Source organism: Saccostrea cucullata, unplaced genomic scaffold, assembly GCF_032062105.1.
Source record: "Saccostrea cucullata isolate Sc308-1 unplaced genomic scaffold, CSIRO_AGI_Scuc_v1 ctg5745, whole genome shotgun sequence".
NCBI classification, from domain to species: domain Eukaryota; kingdom Metazoa; phylum Mollusca; class Bivalvia; order Ostreida; family Ostreidae; genus Saccostrea; species Saccostrea cuccullata.
In genome coordinates this window covers 2,308-20,851 of record NW_026932449.1, presented here as the reverse complement: position 1 = coordinate 20,851, position 18,544 = coordinate 2,308, and the positions used below count along the sequence as shown (strand labels likewise).

The 18,544-nt window shown below is 33.8% G+C and overlaps 1 protein-coding gene across 1 annotated transcript; it reads left to right on the top strand.

Moving 5' to 3' along the window:
• Window positions 1–516: 516 nt before the first annotated feature.
• LOC134235161 (uncharacterized) lies at window positions 517–18,326 on the top strand (the record flags this gene model as incomplete). Its single annotated transcript, XM_062717258.1, has 8 exons — window positions 517–682; window positions 15,133–15,206; window positions 15,308–15,374; window positions 15,614–15,689; window positions 17,112–17,183; window positions 17,573–17,647; window positions 17,753–17,885; window positions 18,239–18,326. Coding segments are annotated over exons 1-8 (679 nt in total), but the record flags the coding sequence as incomplete, so codon positions are not given.
• Window positions 18,327–18,544: the final 218 nt, after the last annotated feature.

The following is an 18,544-nucleotide window of genomic DNA, read 5'->3' as shown; positions in this document are numbered from 1 at the left end:
AATTGTATTTTTAAAAATGCGATTTAATTCTATTTGTAATAACTATTGAACATAATTGAATACAAAAATATTTGATAGTTTCTTTGGCAGTAGGAACGAATGGAGGGGGGGGGGAGAGGAGGCCATGCCCCCCCCTACCCCCAAATAATTTTGCCGGTATATAGGATACTATGAAAACTTCATGTTTCAAAATACAATATTAGAGATTAATAATAAAAAAATTCATTTGTAACTGTAAGTTCATTTATTTTCATCATTTTGAATAAGTATTAAAATACGATAATACATATTTAATATTCCATTTGATTTCCATTTGGGTCCATTTGGGTCCATTTGTGTTTCCATTTGGGTTCATTTGGGTTCCATTTGGGTCCATTTGGGTCCATTTGGGTTCCATTTGGGTCCATTTGGGTAAATCGACGCGCCGAGATTGATTTTGACAACCAGTCGTCCACAATATATTCGACTCAGCTTTTGTCCGACTTACCCAATAATACCAACCGGAAGTAGGTTTATTAATTTGGCTCCCATTTCGAATCGCAAAAGCGATGGATGTGTGATTTTTTGTAGAAAATTTTATTTTGTAACATGTCAGACAGAAGAAAAAGTAAGAGAAGATCTAGTTTAGCAGCCAGTAGGATCCAACTTCAGTATGAGAAGGCAAAAATAAGTTCATCTGGTGGTAAGATCCTTCCTTGGCTTGCGCTTGCATAGACCATATATCAACTACATGTGATGTATATCATAATTCACACCGTCAAGCTCTCGCACACACAAATGAAGACAGTTCAGTGGGTAGACTTTACTTTACTGGTTCCCAGATCCGCAAGAACCCCATACTCATTGAACTATGAAGTAACATATAAGTCACTCAACTGATAAGGGTTAGTCTTGCACCTTATTTCACTGATTAGGGTTAGTCTTGCACCCATCTGAGAGATAAGGGTTAGTCCTTGCACAAGTATTCGACTAGTTAGGGTTAGTCTTGCGTCCATCCGAGAGATTAGGGTTAGTCCTTGCACACTATTTATTGTTAAATCTAGACCCTAAAAAGGGCATGGTAATCCAAGAATCAAAAGGGCACTTTGCGTCGTGACAGCATCTTGTGAGGGCACTTTTTAAACAAGTGTAAAAATCTTTGAAATTTAAACATTTACTATTTTTTACATACTTTAACATGTTTGATAACTTTTAATATCAATTCATAGTGAACATGCTGAAATCTTTATTTGAAAAAAAAGATTAATTTAAAGTTAAATTTATATATCTGTGTTCAATTCATTTTTGAACAGAATGCCAACACAATAGACCCTTTCAAGGTTAGTGGACGCCATCTTGGATTGGGGGCATCACGCGACTATCGTAATTAACGTAAACAATGGCAGCTGATGCAGATGCACCGCATCAATTTTCGTCTAGCGATCGCTTCACAGTCATTGTCATTTAGAACTGAATGTATACGTATTGTAAGCAACATATTTTAGTCTAAAAAAGAACATTTTCTTTATTAATTGGTGTTTATTTACCTTAGATGAACTGCAATATTACAACGTGCATCAAGTAAAACGTGCGGAGATAGAGTGCTTATGTTACGTTACTATCTATCCTCTTCTTACATTTTAAGCATAAAATATTTGTGGAAATCAAAACAAAAGAAGGTTTAAGCATAAAAACACTCATTTACATTTTATCGTTACTTGGATGATTTTTTTAAAATTAATTTCTTTAATATCTATACCACTCACGCGGGCGGATCCAAATGAGAATATTGAGAAGTACTGAATGAATAAAAGCCCATAAAAACATCTGTAAATAGACCAATATACTTAAAAAATAATATTTACTTTAATATAATGTTTTTAGCTATTTTATTAGACAACTTTAAATAGGTTTTAATTAATTAAATTCAAAAAATAAGAATATAAACTATGTGTAAAATTATACAATGATTTAAAAATATGTTGCATGTGTATATCAATGTCAAAATTGCAACTTCAAAGTAAATAATTTATACAAATTTATTTAAACAGTAATTTTTATACGCCCGTCTTAAGACGGGACGTATTATGTTATAGGCTTCACGTCCGTCCGTCCGTCCGTCCGTCCGTCTGTCCGTCTGTCTAGCTGTCCATTCCTGTCCGGCTCATAACTTGAATACTATTAGGCCTAGGATTATGAAACTTTGTCAACTTATACTTCTTGGGTAGACGGTGTGTCGCGAACAAAAAGTAGGTTGCTGTGACCTTTAATAAAGATGCTATAGCCAAATATGGAAAAATCCTGTCCGGCTCATAACTAGAAAACTATTAGACCTAGAGCTTTCAAACTTGGCAAACGTATACATCTAAAGTAGAAGGTGTGTCGCGGCCTATTTCAAGGTCACTGTGACCTTTAATTAAAGTGAATTTTTTAAAAAAGCTAAGTCTTTTAAATTCTAAATTTCATAATCTTAAAAAATGTAAAAATATAGTTGTATGCTTATTAAAAAATGCAAATGTTTATGCTTTGAGAGGAATTCAGTTTGTCCCATGGGCTTAATTATCAAGCACTGGTCAAGAAGAATTTTGATAGCAGAAATTTGCATGTCAAATTAGAGAGAAATAAATGAGTTTATTGTCAGGAGCTAAGAGCATCTCTAGATCTGATGCAGATGTTATCTTGATTTATCTCTTGGGAGTTGGGCAAAAAGAAATGGCCTCATAGTTGCTTGTGCTAATTAAGAGTTCTTGATGGCTAGTCCAGATAAAGATCTTTCAATTGATGTAATGTAATTAAAACAAATTGATGTTTTAGAGTATGATTAAAACTAAATTAGTATTGTATGATATGATTAAAACTAATTATATATGTGTTCATTGAAAAAAAAAATTATATTTCAATTATTTTATATTTGCAACAAAGATGCTATAGCAAAATATGGAAAAATCCTGTCTGGCTAATAACTAGAAAACTATATTGAATATACAGTCAAACTATCCTTATGATTGAAGAAAAAAAACAAGGAAAAATAATACAGTATCTTTATCAATCAGTCCGACAATAAGTGAAAAATTTGCTTTCAGCAGAAAACAAGGAATTCCTAAATTTCCTTTTTGTATGATCATTGTACAACAATCCCCTGCTTTCCCCCTCCCCTAAAATATGGAGTGTATGAAAAAACCAGAAGTCTCTGTCGAGACTGTAGCTCTACTGGTTTATACTTAAAACAAAGGAAGAGAAAAGTAGCAGTTGGGACTTGAAACTTTAAAACAGCAATAAATAGAAAAATGATTCTTGCCACTCATCAAAATAAAGACCGATGCACAGAATTATGTATATCTTAGTATAGTCTACTTGTGTGCCAAGTTATATTGAAATCAGAACAAAACTGTAGGAGAAGTAGCATTTTGAAAAATTGTTTACAGATAGACAGATAGACAGACGGACAGCTAGACAGATGACGGACACAATACTATTGCATAAGCTCTTCTGGTCTCTGACCAGCAGAGCTAAAAATTACAATTTTAGTGAAATTAGACTCTTTGATTCACTAGTCAATGGATCACTGTATAATGTTTAGCAATTTATGAAGTAGACATGAAAGAAACTATTTGTGGATTGGGGTGTTACCGTGTACCCCTCAATAATTAAATCCAATGAATACAATATATACACATCACACAATACAATAAGCTTATCTATAAAGTTGTCGTGTCTCCCCAATTATTAATATGAACTTTGTTTTTGCTTGTCAAAACATTACTTTTCAATTGTTCCCCCCCTTCCTTCATCACCCTGAAATTTCTTCAACAGACCTGGCAGCTAGATCTAGAGCTGAATTTTAAAATGTGGGTAAATCACATTCACATATAGCACATGACATCCCAATGATCAAGTGCTAAAGAGAGTCAAGTATTCTCAATTGAAAACAGTTTTACATACATGTACAAATTTATTATTTATCATGATTATTACATGTATTTTTAGCTCACCTCAACGAAGTTGGGGGGAGCTTATGTGATACCCTCGGCGTCGGCGTCGGTGTCGGCGTCGGCGTCGGCGTCCCGGGTTAAGGTTAAGTTTTTTGGAGCAGTTTTCTTTTTAAGTACTTCTATGTCCTATATTGATTAGACATGCATGGAAGATGTTGCTAGTGTGTTTCATTGTACCAGTCAAAGTTTCAGATGCTGCAATTTCAGCAAAGGAATGACCAGGTTAATGTTTTTGGTGCAGGTTAACTTTTTTGGTGCAGTTTTTGGTGTAGGTCTCATTTCCGAGTAACTATAAGCCCTATGTTGACCAAACTTACATGGATGATACATCTTAGGATGCATACTACCAGCCTTGCTTCGGATGCTGAATCTGACCTACATTTTCCGGTTGAGTGAACAGGTTAAAGTTTTTGGTGAAGGTTTCATTTCGAAGATACTTTGAGCCCTATAATGACCAAAGTTGCATGGATGGTACATCTTAGGATGTATTCTACTAGACTTGCTTCGGATGCTGAATCTGACCTACTTTTTCCGGTTGAGTGAACAGGTTAAAGTTTTTGGTGCAGGTTTCATTTCCAAGTTACTATGAGACATATAATGACCAATCTTACATTGATGATACATCTTAGGATGCATACTACCAGCCTTGCTTCGGATGCTGAATCTGACCTACATTTTCCGGTTGAGTGAACAGGTTAAAGTTTTTGGTGAAGGTTTCATTTCGAAGATATTTTGAGCCCTATAATGACCAAACTTGCATGGATGGTACATCTTAGGATGTATTCTACTAGACTTGCTTCGGATGCTGAATCTGACCTACATTTTCCGGTTGAGTGAACAGGTTAAAGTTTTTGGTGCAGGTTTCATTTCCAAGTTACTATGAGACATATAATGACCAAACTTACATGGATGATACATCTTAGGATGCATACTACCAGCCTTGCTTCAGATGCTGAATCTGACCTACATTTTCCGGTTGAGTGAACAGGTTAATGTTTTTGGTGAAGGTTTCATTTCGAAGATACTTTGAGCCCTATAATGACCAAACTTGCATGGATGGTACATCTTAGGATGTATTCTACTAGACTTGCTTCGGATGCTGAATCTGACCTACATTTTCCGGTTGAGTGAACAGGTTAAAGTTTTTGGTGCAGGTTTCATTTCCAAGTTACTATGAGACATATAATGACCAAACTTACATGGATGATACATCTTAGGATGCATACTACCAGCCTTGCTTCGGATGCTGAATCTGACCTACATTTTCCGGTTGAGTGAACAGGTTAAAGTTTTTGGTGAAGGTTTCATTTTCAAGGTACAGTGTACTATGAACCCTATAATGACTAAATTGCATGGATGGTACATCTTAGGATGCATACTACCAGACTTGCTTCGGATGCTGAATCTGACCTACATTTTCTGGACGAGTAAACAGGTTAAAGTTTATGGTGCAGGATTCATTTCCAAGTAACTTTGAGCCCTATAATGACCAAACTTGCATGGATGGTACATCTAAGGGTGCATTCTACTAGGCTGGCTTCGGATGCTGAATCTGACCTACATTTTCTGGATTAGTGGAAAGGTTAATTTTTTTATACAGGTTTCATTTGCAAGTAACTTTAAGCCCTATGTTGACCAAACTTGCATGGATGATACATCTTAGGATGCACACTAATGGACTTGCTTCAGATGCTGAATTCGACATACATTTTCCAGATAAAAGACCTCGTAAAAGTTATGGGTGCAAGTCTATCACCAAGAAACTAAGGCTTATATAAACCAGTTGCACAAATGATGCATCAAGGGATGAAAACTCTCAATCTTTCTTCAGATGCTGGATTTTAATTACATTTTCATGATGAAGAACTGGTTTTTAGTTTTTATATAGGTCTATTCCAAAGTATCAAAATTGCATAAATTTTGCATTTTTGGATGTATACTTTTTGTTGGTTAATTGTGTGACTTAATTTGCCTTACTTAAAGACAACACACGTTGAGGTGAGCTCTGTAATCTCTGATTACCTATGTTTACAAGCTAAAATAAAAATACAAGTTTTAATATCATGTCAATTTTTTTTTTCTTTCCTTTTTTAATAGCTCTTATTGTAACAACTTTGAAAAAAAAACCATGCATTTGATTTTTCTGAGTATACATGCAAATATATGCAAAGAGATTGTATATAATAAAGTAAGTACTCTAGGTATTTACATTGTACATGTATTTCAAATAGATGTAATATAACATGTATAATGTGTTCAAGAAATATGTCAGTCTGCAAACACCTTGGTCAAATTGGTAAAATTAAAATATCCATGGCAAATTTAAATCCTTACTATTTAGTTGAAGCTAATCAGTATTTGTGTAAATAAGTGTACTTCATCTTTCAACAAAAATATGTACATGAGCGCTAATTTAAAGTTCATAAAAAACGTCCCAGCAAATTCAAAAGGACAATGTAAAGCCCTCTCTCTTTCAGTTTCTATCACAAAATAGACTGTATGAGATTTCTCCACATTTAATCAAGATGAGATAAAATCCATGCGTGGATATCGTGGCTTTTGATTATTGTTAAATAAAATATATATAAATATCACTCAATTTTAAAGTTTTGTGCAAATAGCTATGGCAATATTCTTAATTATAATAAAAGTATTCAAAATTGCAGTGATGAAAAAAAAAATATTTTCATGGGGAAAAATACTTTTTTTCCAGGTGTCTTTATATCTTTCATATTTCTTGACCCCGTTGTACTTGCAAGAGTTTCTGTATAAACAATGTCAATACTGTCCTGTGAATGACTAGTAACTAGTAAAGTACAGTGAAGGTGCAATGAATTAATAACACTTAATTTATATATATAATATACAAAATATAATTTATTCATACTATATTAATTATATTAATTCAAAATAAAGTTCAATCTTGGATATTGTTCATTAGAACTCATCTTATACCGATGCATTATATTTTTTCGATATCCCACCCCCCTTTGGCCGATTTCAAAGCTCTATAAAAAAAATGAAATTTTGTCTCAGACCTTCGGAAAAAAATTGCCTAGCATCCAAATCATCTCCACCTAAGACCACTAAAATTACAGTACTGAAATATGCCGCATATAGCCATGGCAATGCAAAACATGACCGACCTCCAAAGTACAGGAAGCGTTTTCGTCGACCACGTGATTCTGACAACCTTGAGTAAATATGCAACTTACGTCATTAAAGTGTAAATCAAAGATAAAATACTTGTTTATGGTAAAAAAAACATTATTTCCTATCTAGCTTGTAACACGAGCTTTGATTGGTTACAAAGTCGGGTGTAAATATCCGTGCACCCGACTTGAGCCGGGTGTAAATAAAACGTGACGTCACAATGCATAGTTTTTCTATAATACAAAGCAAATCGATATGTTGAGACACACTCTAAAGCATTGTTATGGGTACAAAGGAAATAAATTCGTTATCCAGGTTCAATCAAGGGTGTACGGGGATTTACCCCGGGTTGTATTCCATACACCCTGAGGCCGAATTCAATCAAGGGTGTACGGGGATTTACCCCGGGTTGTATTCCATACACCCTTCGGCCTTCGGCCTCAGGGTGTATGGAATACAACCCGGGGTAAATCCCCGTACACCCTTGATTGAACCTGGATAACTAATATTACCTTGGGATCTCTTCTGCACACCTAGGTACACTTGTTACGACGCAGGTAAATTATACGCGGCGGTTATATTCGCTGCATCGTCAGCTGCGGAGCTCGATTCGGCCATTGTTTATTAAGACGTCAGCCCCCAATGTTTGCCCCCAGTCCAAGATGGCGGCCAATAACCTTGATAGGGTCTTGGCAGAACAATAATTGAAACAAAATGATTTATAAAAAAGGTAACATACATTCAATTTCTTGAATTAAAAAAAAAATAGTAAGGTTACACTAGAGAAAGTTATAGGTAACAATCTAGCTGAAACAAAAGTAGACCATGAATTATTAAAGTTTGGAGGTATGATTTTTTTTTCTGCTTGGACTGTGTTACATGTATTTGTAAACTTCAGTCAATTTTAACAAAAATTTTTTTTCAGGGAAGGGGAGGGGGGGGGGGCTTCTTGAAAAATAAATGTAAAGACCATTCTCTTTACTTGGAAAATATTATACCAACATGATCAAGTGAAAACGTATCATACAAAAAAATGAATGCCTTTAAATTTTATAAATTTGTTTTAAAAAATTTCTGTCTTAAACAGTTAAATTAGAAACACTGACCCTCGGCTTGTCAAATCTATAAATTCATTCAAAGAAACTAACTTCATTCATACGTATTTGTTGTTTTCAAGCCTTTTTGTCATATTATATTCAGTTTTTGTTCATTGTAAGTTACCTTTATTCAGATAAAATATCAGTTGACTTCATCAACTATGCGTTTTATTCTACTTTTGGTTTAATAATTAGATAATAAATTACAAGTTAATTTATCTCTTGTATGAGGCTAATTCTTGCATAATCAATGCAATCAAATGACAGTTTCTCAAGTTAAATCCTCTACTCTGACAGCCTGAGGCATGTTAATTACCTAGTCAGGTGGTTGTCTGTGTTCAAGCGTGAAGTGATTTCCTGTCGTGAATTCACACCTCTGCTTGGATTGTATAAACAAAGGGATTATCAGCATGCACCAAATAAACAGTACAGCTTAGAAATATTGCCACTGCTAGGCATATTTATTAATTTTTGGTTAGAAAAAAAGGCATGGAGCTGGAAAAAAGGGCATGGCGCCGTGAGAAAGGGGCATGGCGCTGCGCCATGCTAGTTTGCTTTAGATTTAACACTACTATTTGACTGATTAAGGTTGGTGTAGCATTAGATAGAATGTTCTATCGTTAAAATGATATTGTCCTACGGACCCGGTTTAACGATAGAATTCGTTCCATGTATTCGTAATGTAGCAGAAAGAAACACGGGCGATAACTCGCATAGTGCATTTATTAAGAACAATCTAGAGAGTTCCGAATGTAAACATGGCAGGTAATTTGAATCGCGAGAAAAACGTTGAGAAAATTCATTGGATTTTCGTATTTATATGGATTATTTTTTGGGATAAAAGGCATAAGCAATCTCAAGAAGGTTTGTTTTGATTATTTTGGTAGTTATTCCCAGTGCAAATCATTTTATATTCTTCAAAATCGTTTCGGAGCGGATCCGCTCCGATTTGCTACATTGCAAGTATATGGGACGTATTCTAACTGTGGTGAGGGCCTGTACCGAGACACAGTTAGATTATTCTAACTAGTGTAGCATCTGCCCGGGATTTCGGCTAAATGTCTTAGTCCGTGCATACTGTCTAAGAGATTAGGGTTAGTGACTCTTTCTCTTAGATAAATTAAGAAATTCAGTTGCTTCTGTAATTTTGCAAGGTCATAATTCAGTTTCAAAGCCATTTCCTTGTTTTTTTTTTACATGGAAGAATGGTTTAGTCCGAAAGAAATAACACGAAGCATTCGTTAACAATTATTTTTTGTCAATTTTTTCAATGAATAAACAATATTTATTAATTTCTTTGGAAAATGCGGTTAAAAACATTGTTTAAAAATGAAGTTTTAAACTAAACTTTTAACCGTAGAATTCGATTTTTGGGGTCAACAGTCAGCATGGTCAGGGGTGTGACTGAAATCTGTCATTTTTTAAACGACGGATTTTTGTCATTTTTTAAACTACGTATTTCCGTCATTTTTGTAAATATGATGAATTTTTGTCATACTTTTATTTTCAACATAATTCCTCTATCTTGGTTGTTTAAAATCAAATTTTGAATTTCCCGCTTTAATGGTAGTGTTAACGCGAGTTTCCTTTCATCTTGGTCGCTAATTCCTGCCTACCACGTTCGTTAGAACACAGGAGTTTGCGTACCTATCAATTTTACCGCAAATTTCAGTAAATAAAAAAAATACGTAATACCTTTAATAATAACAATAATGTTATTATTATAGGTATTACGTATTTTTTTTATTTACTGAAATTTGAGGTAAAATTGATTACGTATTTTTTTATTTACTGAAATTTGCGGTAAAATTGATAGGTACGCGAACTCCTGTGGTTAGAATATCAACACAGAAGGTGAAAGTTTGAACATCAACATAGAAGGTGAAAGTTAGAACATCAACATAGAAGGTGAAAGTTATTATTTAGCGGTAAAATGTCGAATTTTGGCAGTTATTATTATAGGTATTATGTATTTTTTTTATTTACTGAAATTTGCAGTAAAATTGATTACGTATTTTTTTTATTTACTGAAATTTGCGGTAAAATTGATAGGTACGCGAACTCCTGTGGTTAGAATATCAACATAGAAGGTGAAAGTTTGAACATCAACATAGAAGGTGAAAGTTAGAACATCAACATAGAAGGTGAAAGTTATTATTTAGCAGAAAAATGTCGAATCATGGCAGTCTTAGTGAAAAAGAAAAATCATCACAGGACATTCGGACAGACAGTTAAAACAATTTTACAGGACCAAAATAGTTTTCACGAGTCCAATTGACCAAAGCTTATATCATATAATGATCATAACAATGTCTCTTTATATATGAATCAATAAACAAATAAGGCGTTAGATTATAACTGAAATATTTCTTTTTCTTCCCTGGTACTGTTCTATCGAAATATTTTAGAAACATCGTGGCGGAAGTAGGTTTAACAATTATGATCGACAGAACATTTCTAATAATGTGTTTTGGTATTAGTTAAAGCATCTATATGATGAAATGGAAATTAAAAAATTTAAAACCCAACCAAAACAAACCTTGGACAAACGGACCGATTTTACTAGTTAGTACATCGGACTATTAAGATTTTCACCTGTTTTGTCTGACGGACCGGTGCTTTTGGGATAGACAGTTTTGGTAGAACTACCGGGGTAATTCTAGAAACATTCTAAATTTTATGGCTAGCCAATATTCTGTCAAGCAGAACCCTATCTCTGGCACACACTGACACAGACACTTTTTTCTTTGTCTTTATTTTCTTTATCTCCCCCAAAAGCATCAAACCTCTGCACACTATTTGAAATATATCGACTGGTAATTTTCCATAAAACCATAGACATTTTTCCGATGTTATCAGGTCTAGTACGATCACTAGATTTAGCTATGTAGCTTGATTTACCTACTTAGCTTTATTTACCTACCTGAGGTAGCTTTATTTAGCTACCGAATCAATCTTATTTCTTAACAAGCTAATTCAGAGAATTCGTGTCCCCCGCTTAGGGAAAAAGTCGGCTCCCCCTGACTGAATTTGTAGAATTATTAAATGTATACATGTATACTGAAGGAAATAAAATACATGTATGTCAATATGCATATAAAGATTTGATTGCTTATTCTTTATTATGTGTATAGAAGATTTTTTTATATGGAATATTTATCACACTGTAATGATGATTTTATAACCTCATAAATTTTTCATTTCACATGCTGAATACTATCATTTAGTCAAAAAAAAAAGGTATTTAAAAAAAAAAAAGAAAGGATCGACCGAGAATCGATCCCGGGACCTCTCACATTCGAAGCGAGAGACATGACCACTACACCACGGTGTCGCTTTACAAGATGTGAAGTATATGCAGAACTGAAGTCACATACATGTATATATTCATGTTTTCATGTTCGGTATTCTCAAAATTTTACACAATCCATGGTGTTTGATTTATTTAGCCTTTATTAAACAGTTCTAATAGATGTAATAAGAACATAAAGTCCGCTGAGAACCTGTTTTATACGCAATAACTCTCCTCATGCCCCTGCGCTAAAAATAGCGACAAGTAATACTATAAATACTAATAAAACAAACGGGGCGGGGCACTTTGAGAGGGGCGAGAGACGTCCTAGGGAGTTTTGGTATAAAATTACATTGCATAAGCTCAAAATCTTCTTGAAATATCGCCCAGAAATGATAGTGTTACACACAGACAGAATGTATAAATTTACGACCTTGAACTTTGACCTTTTGACCTCAAAATCAATAGGGGTCTTCATTAGGCCACAGGGAGTTGTTATGTCAAATTTCATTGCAATAGCTCAAATGGTTCTAGAGATATCGTGTGGAAACGAAAATGTTTTAACAGAGAGAATTTGCTTATTTATGACCTTGACCTTTGACCTTTTGACCTCAAAATCAATAGGGGTCTTCTTTAGTGCATAGGGAGTTGCTATGCTAAATTTCATTGCAAAAGCTCAAAGGGTTCTCGAGATATCGTGTGGAAACGAAAGCGTTACAGACAGACAGAAAGACGGACGGACGGACGGACAAACCCAAATTAATATCCCCCACTTTTCAAGCAGAGGACAAAAAAGCATTTTTCTCAGGATGTGCAGAAAATCTTATTTTGATGCAGTGATCAATTTCAACTTTGAACTCATCTGAAAACAATTCATGAGCAAATCACTCTTGAAGAAATGTCTTTTTGTCCCCCGCTTGAAAAGTGGGGGATATTAATTTGGGTTTGTCCGTCCGTCCGTCCGTCTTTCTGTCTGTCTGTAACGCTTTCATTTCCACACGATATCTCGAGAACCCTTTGAGCTTTTGCAATGAAATTTAGCATAGCAAATCCCTATGGACTAAAGAAGACCCCTATTGATTTTGAGGTCAAAAGGTCAAAGGTCAAGGTCATAAATAAGCAAATTCTGTCTGTTAAAACACTTTCGTTTCCACACGATATCTCTAGAACCATTTGAGCTATTGCAATGAAATTTGACATAACAACTCCCTGTGGCCTAATGAAGACCCCTATTGATTTTGAGGTCAAAAGGTCAAAGTTCAAGGTCGTAAATTTATACATTCTGTCTGTGTGTAACACTATCATTTCCGGGCGATATCTCAAGAAGATTTTGAGCTTATGCAATGTAATTTTATACCAAAACTCCCTAGGACGTCTCTCGCCCCTCTCAAAGTGCCCCGCCCCGTTTGTTTTATTAGTATTTATAGTATTACATGTCGCTATTTTTAGCGCAGGAGCATGAGGAGAGTTATTGCGTATAAAACAGGTTCTCGGCGGACTTTGTGTTCTTATTACATCTATTAGAACTGTTTAATAAAGGCTAAATAAATCAAACACCATGGATTGTGTAAAATTTTGAGAATACCGAACATGAAAACATGAATATATACATGTATGTGACTTTGGTTCTGCATATACTTCACTGCACGTAAAGCGACTCTGTGGTCTAGTGGTTATGTCTCTCGCTTCAAATGTGAGAGGTACCGGGATCGAATCTCGGTTGAATCGTTCTTTTTTTTTTTTTTTTTTTTTAAATACTTTTTTTTTTTACTAAATGATAGTATTCAGCATGTGAAATGAAAAATTTATGAGGTTATAAAATCATCATTACAGTGTGATAAATATTCCATATGAAAAAATCTTCTATACACATAATAAAGAATAAGCAATCAAATCTTTATATGCATATTGACATACATGTATTTTATTTCCTTCAGTATACATGTATACATTTAATAATTCTACAAATTCAGTCAGGGGGAGCCGACTTTTTCCCTAAGCGGGGGACACGAATTCTCTGAATTAGCTTGTTCTGTGCAGTTGCAATCAAAGTTCTGAAAGTTTTGAGGCTATATAGGACAGTTAAAACAGTTACCGTATAATCCCTATTAACCGCCCCTGCCCCTATAAGCGCCCCCTTAGGTCTTTTTCAATTGTCAGGAAATAAGGGCCCCCTGTAGGCTGTACAGTGATTAAAATAAAAGAGAATGGTTTAAAAAAAAATTGAAGAAAGTGAAAATGAAACTTGTCTATTACCCAATATCTCGGTGGAAAATGAATAATTTAGCATAATTTGGGTGGATTATCTTCACTTTAAGTAAAGTTAGACATTATTTTAGTGGTTCCTTGTATTTATTTTTTTTTTTCAAAAGATTTTTGAAGTTAACATATGACATTAGATATCATAAGGAGAATACCAAAATAACCGCCCCCTTTTTGCAATTTTCTAAGCGCCCGGGGCGGTTAATAGGGATTATATGGTACTCCTTGAATGAAATTACAAAGAAGTCCAGTTCTGGTTAACATGATAATAGATCGGTAATTATTCAGCATGATGTGAAGTAAAACTCATCCATGCCTTACTACACATAAGAGAGGAAACAGTTACCCAAACAATAGAATTACATGTTTTGCTCTAAATTGTACAAATGCTTTAAGAACCCTCTCTACACTGCACACTAAAGAGTTCTGATTCTAAGGTATTTTTCAGCAGTTAGAGTGATCTGCCCCTAGATCTAAATTCTAAAAATTGAAATTTACAATATATTACACAATTTGTAATGAATACAAGTATTCTTAACATTTTTAAAGGCCAAAATCAATTAACTGAACCTTTTATTTACATGTATTTTCTCTAATGAAGTAATTAACATTGATTTGTATTCACTGATTCTGTGTTGTCTTTGAACATTTTTCCCAGGGGTAAATGCCACACATCATATAGTGAAAATTAAATAAATAAGCTTAATATTAACTGCTTTATACAATATATTTTTCTCAATGTCCAAAAAAACTTTTGCACTGGTGTATAGAGGGTCCTTAATGTATAAACTATATCTGCTTTGGATTGGGTTTTTTTAAACCTCCCTAGTATAAATATTAATAGTCATTTACTTTTGATTTTTTGTCTTTTTTTAATAAAAAGAAAAAGAATTGTTAAAAGTTGCATTGAAATACCCGGGTACCTAAATAAAGCTACCTGAGGTAGGTAAATAAAGCTACATAGGCAATTCTACCTACATAGCTAAATCTAGTGATTGTACTGGACCTGGTTATTATAGAAACAGGTTTTTAGCCATGCAATCAAAATCCAAGAACATATTTTGCCAGAGATTAGTCCAGTCCAAAGACTGTTTCTACTTTATTGACAGGTACTTGTATTTAAACCTATTCCAGGTAGCTCGTTTTACCTACTTTTTACTTAACTTGCACTTTGCGGCAAAATACAGGAGCAGCACAATATTTCTTAATACTGAGTTACTGACATACTGTTGATGAATAGGTATGAAAGCTGATCCCTAACACGTCCTAGGACATAATTTTTTTTTTAACCTTTCCATATCTAGCTTCTTTATTCATGCTTCTCATTATCAATTAATTAAATATGTTCTTTCTACAGATCTTTACAAGATAATAAGTCCAGACAAAACAGATGAAGAACGTCTAGCTGCCCTACACAGAACATGCTTAGAGGTTTGTAAAATCGTGCTTCAAGCTTCCACTCTCTGTGTTACTTTCTGATTATCAAAGTCTGTATCATGATTGGTTCAAAATGTTCTCTTTGTTAATTGTAGTATACACTGCAGAAGTTGGAGGAGGAAAATCCAAACTTAGAAGGACTTGAAGATTTAAAGAAAACATGTAAGGTGTAAATTAACAGGGGTCTTATTGTAGAGTACACATAGGACTAAGTACTACTATCAGTGACTGTACCTGTAAAGTACAAGTCCTTTGATGATGTGAGACTAAGTTGTAGAGTGTAATCAAAATCAGCTTAGTGCTGTACATTTGAGAAGGAAGATGTTAAACTATTTCAGTAATACATGTAGTAATATATATATGTCATTAAAGATCAAGACTTTATAAAATGTATTTTACAGTGTTGGACCAAGGACTTAGAAAGATATCTGAATTAGAAGAAAATGGAACTTTTAAACAAGCTTGTAACAATGACAGGCATGTAAAATTATACTCAGTCATTGTTTAAATACTTGTATGTTAATAATGCATATATCTCAAAATTAAATCAAATAATTAAATTAGAAATTAGGCTATCTAAATTTAATGCTCTGGTTCTCAGGCCAATTTTCTCCAAAGCAGATGCGGGCAGGAGGCATTTTATTTATCATTTTATTGGCAATAAAGTAGATAAGGGAGGTACTTTTTTTATTTTCGAATTTTCTTTAACATAAACATGATAAAGATAACTTTTTTTATTCACAGATATACTTTCCATGTCTGTTTGCTTTATCCATTGCTTATCAGCGTGTAAACATCGTAGGCAATGTCTTCGATTGTATTTTCAAAGGAAGTGACCAAAATCTCTGCAAATGGCTACCGGAAGTGATAGTTGAATACTAAACTATGAAAAAATGACGGAACTTTTTTTCCAGATTGGTCTCCGCAGTACCAACTTTTTATTTTATCAAAAATACAATAAAGTTAGCAATGCGGCTACCTCAAAATGGATGCGCGCGAGCCTGAGAACCAGAATCTCAATTTAATATAGCCTTAGATTATCAAATTTAAATACTGTACATGTACTTTTGTCCACGTGGGATTAAGAAGAAGGTATGGTTTTCGCTTTACTGCGCCCTAAAAGTGTAATGACATCAAAAAGTTTTGAAACTGGCTTAAATATTAGTTAAATATATGACTGTGATAAATCAGGAAAGAATATTGCACAAAGGATTACCATTCTGCAAATATGACGTCATTAATATGAAGCATTTCTCTATTTTCAACAGAAAAAGCCTCAAAATGGCCCATTTCAAGGGTGATTTTCCTTTAGAAAACAGTGTCCACAGCCGTTGCCCATGTTAATTTTCTGATATTTTGTGCAAAATTCAATAACAAATCACATATCTCAAGATCTTTGTGGGCAATGCCTGTGGACAATGTTATCTGAAAGAAAATTCCATTGAAAACTGGTGTCTTCTGCAACTTTTGAACAAAATACGGGAAAATGCACATGTTTATGATGTCACAATTAGCATTTAAAAACACATGTGAGAAAAATGATTTGTATGATTTATCTGCATTGAATTTCAATTATTTGAAAAGCATAAGTTTTCAACTTTTACACCAGTTTCATTTTTTAGAAAATCACAGGGCAAAATTTGTATTGAAACCATACCTTGTTCTTTCCACTATCTACGCGAACGCAATTTTTCCACGGAAATTTGTCACAGCATACTACAGTTTCATAAAGGAAATAAAATGACAATCCAAGATATCAGTGTAATTTCATACTTGCGGATTGAATAGAAATTTTGTTTCCGCGGAATTATGAATCCGTGGAATTAAGTACTTTTACAGTACATATATGTTATTAACGACATGTATTTACTTTTACTGTCAATTTGATATTTTTTTCAGAATTTTGACAGAAAACCCCCATAATTTAGAAATGGATGAAATAATTGAAGCCTTAATCAGCTACAACAAAAGGTATGTGAAAAATCTTCACAGCCATTGACAATTTATTTCATTAGACATATCAAAATATCAGATTGATTACAGAAGGCATGATTATATTTTTAAGAAAGCAATTTCTAATGATACTTATACAATCAATAAAGCACCTATATATGTACATGTTCTTCCATAAAATAAATAATGAATTCTTTTAAATGGACACCTTTTGTTTTTGACTTGATTTGCATGTATCAGAATATTTCATGTATGTAGTAATGTTCATCATTTATCTTTTGTGACATAAAATAATTCTGACAAGAGTAATTCTTTAGAGTAAATTTTCTGAAGACCACTTTATAACTTTGGTAAAAAAAATTAAAACTTTATTACTCATTACATGATAAATACTGATGTTGTTACAGACTGGAGGAAGAGTCAGACCAATGGGAGAAGTTACTGAAAGATTCCAATAAAGTTGTGTTAGAAATGGAAGCTCAGTAAGTCATTTCTAGTTAAAGTCATATATGGCATATTTTTTATAAGATCAGACTAACTAAAATTGAAAAGATCTTTCTATACTTTTTTTGTAAATTTACACATAGGAAACCAGATAAGTTATCTCCTTTAACGTGGAAGGATGTTGATCAAGAAAAAGCTGCCCAGTATTTACCTGAGCCTCTGGATGTCAGCCTCTGTAACAGATTGGAGAGAACCATAGAGAACGTCAACAAATCAGTAAGTCTATGTCTGTTCTTTTATGCTTCACCATGAATATAGCCATTGTATATAGGGTTTGTTATGTCTGTCTTTCTGTTTGTCCTTCATCATGCATTGCGCCCAACCCAGTTTCAAAGAAACTGTTCAATACAACCCTTGTATGACACATATTTTGGTAATTTATTATATGTGCTTTGTTAATGGATACAATATTTTATAAACTTAAAATCTGTTTTTGCAATTGCAGAATTTTTTTTTTATTTTATTTCATCAGAGCCAAAGGTTTGTATTTCTATGTCCTAACCTGAGAAATATTCAAGATATTTATACTGATAGTAAGGAGAAGTATTTTTGCTTTTCATTTTTTCCAGGTAGAAAAATTTGGCAACACAGTTTTGATTGTTCAGAATATTCAAACCCTCTGTGAAAAAATTCTGAAAGAAAAGTCGGAAAAACTCAGTAAGTTGATGCATTTTCTGGAATCTAGATGATATATTTATTATACCCCCGCAAACGAAGTTTAGGGGGGTATATTGGAATCACCATGTCCGTCTGTCTGTCCGTCTGTCTGTAGACAAGATTTTGTCCGGACCGTTTCTCAGAAACTGTTGGATGGATTTGTCTGAAAATTTATACACTTATTATTCACCATATGAAGGTGTGCACCTGGGATTTTC